Source organism: Sinocyclocheilus rhinocerous, unplaced genomic scaffold (genome assembly GCF_001515625.1).
Source record: "Sinocyclocheilus rhinocerous isolate Xijiao unplaced genomic scaffold, SAMN03320098_v1.1 scaffold3145, whole genome shotgun sequence".
NCBI lineage: Eukaryota > Metazoa > Chordata > Actinopteri > Cypriniformes > Cyprinidae > Sinocyclocheilus > Sinocyclocheilus rhinocerous.
In genome coordinates, this window is record NW_015624599.1 from 57,646 (window position 1) to 58,279 (window position 634).

Here is a 634-nt window from a genome sequence, read left to right on the forward strand (position 1 = left end):
GTACCATGCCGCTGATGCAGCGTCCGCAGACGGTGGTCTTGAACTCGCTGTGGAGCTCTTTGACGGCGCTGCTGGTGTAAAACCCCTCGGCGAGCAGAATGATGCCGTACAAGAAGAAGAAGCAGGCGATGCCGTATATAACGTACTGCATGAGCTGGATTCTGCAGAAGAGACGAGAAGAGTTCACAGATGTTACTGTGTGTGTGTGTGTGAGTGTGTGTGAAAGTGTGTGTGTGTGTGTGTGTGTGAGTGAGTGGGTGTGTGTGTGTGTGTGTGTGTGGGGGCGTGCGAGAGTGAGTATTAATTGCGTTCACAATCAAACACACACACACACACACACACACAGAAGTACTGTAAATCTCACTGAATGTCAAGCTAATAATGGCATTCTTAATATAAGTGAAAACTTGAGTAAACATGAAAATACTGCTCAGAAAAGACACTGGTCAAAAAAAATAAGATTCAAATTCAAAATAAGATTAAAAAAGATCTCAAAGTAAAAAACACATTTTACAGTAAAACAAAATTTTTCATTTCTACTAATAGTATTTAAAAAAACTACTAGTTCCAAAGACCAGACCAAACTTTAAACAGTTAACTGAGTCCATGAACAATTAATACTGAACATTATGTA

The 634-nt window shown here is 40.1% G+C and overlaps 1 protein-coding gene across 1 annotated transcript in view; it reads right to left on the reverse strand.

Annotated features, from left to right (window-relative positions):
* LOC107745304 (neuronal membrane glycoprotein M6-b-like) overlaps window positions 1-180 on the reverse strand; it is a 1,935-nt gene extending 1,755 nt beyond the window's left edge. The window contains exon 1 of the mRNA XM_016559167.1: window positions 5-180. Coding sequence (XP_016414653.1) covers window positions 5-151 — 147 coding nt within the window. The 5' untranslated portion in view covers window positions 152-180. The remainder of the gene's footprint in view (window positions 1-4) is intronic.
* Window positions 181-634: the final 454 nt, after the last annotated feature.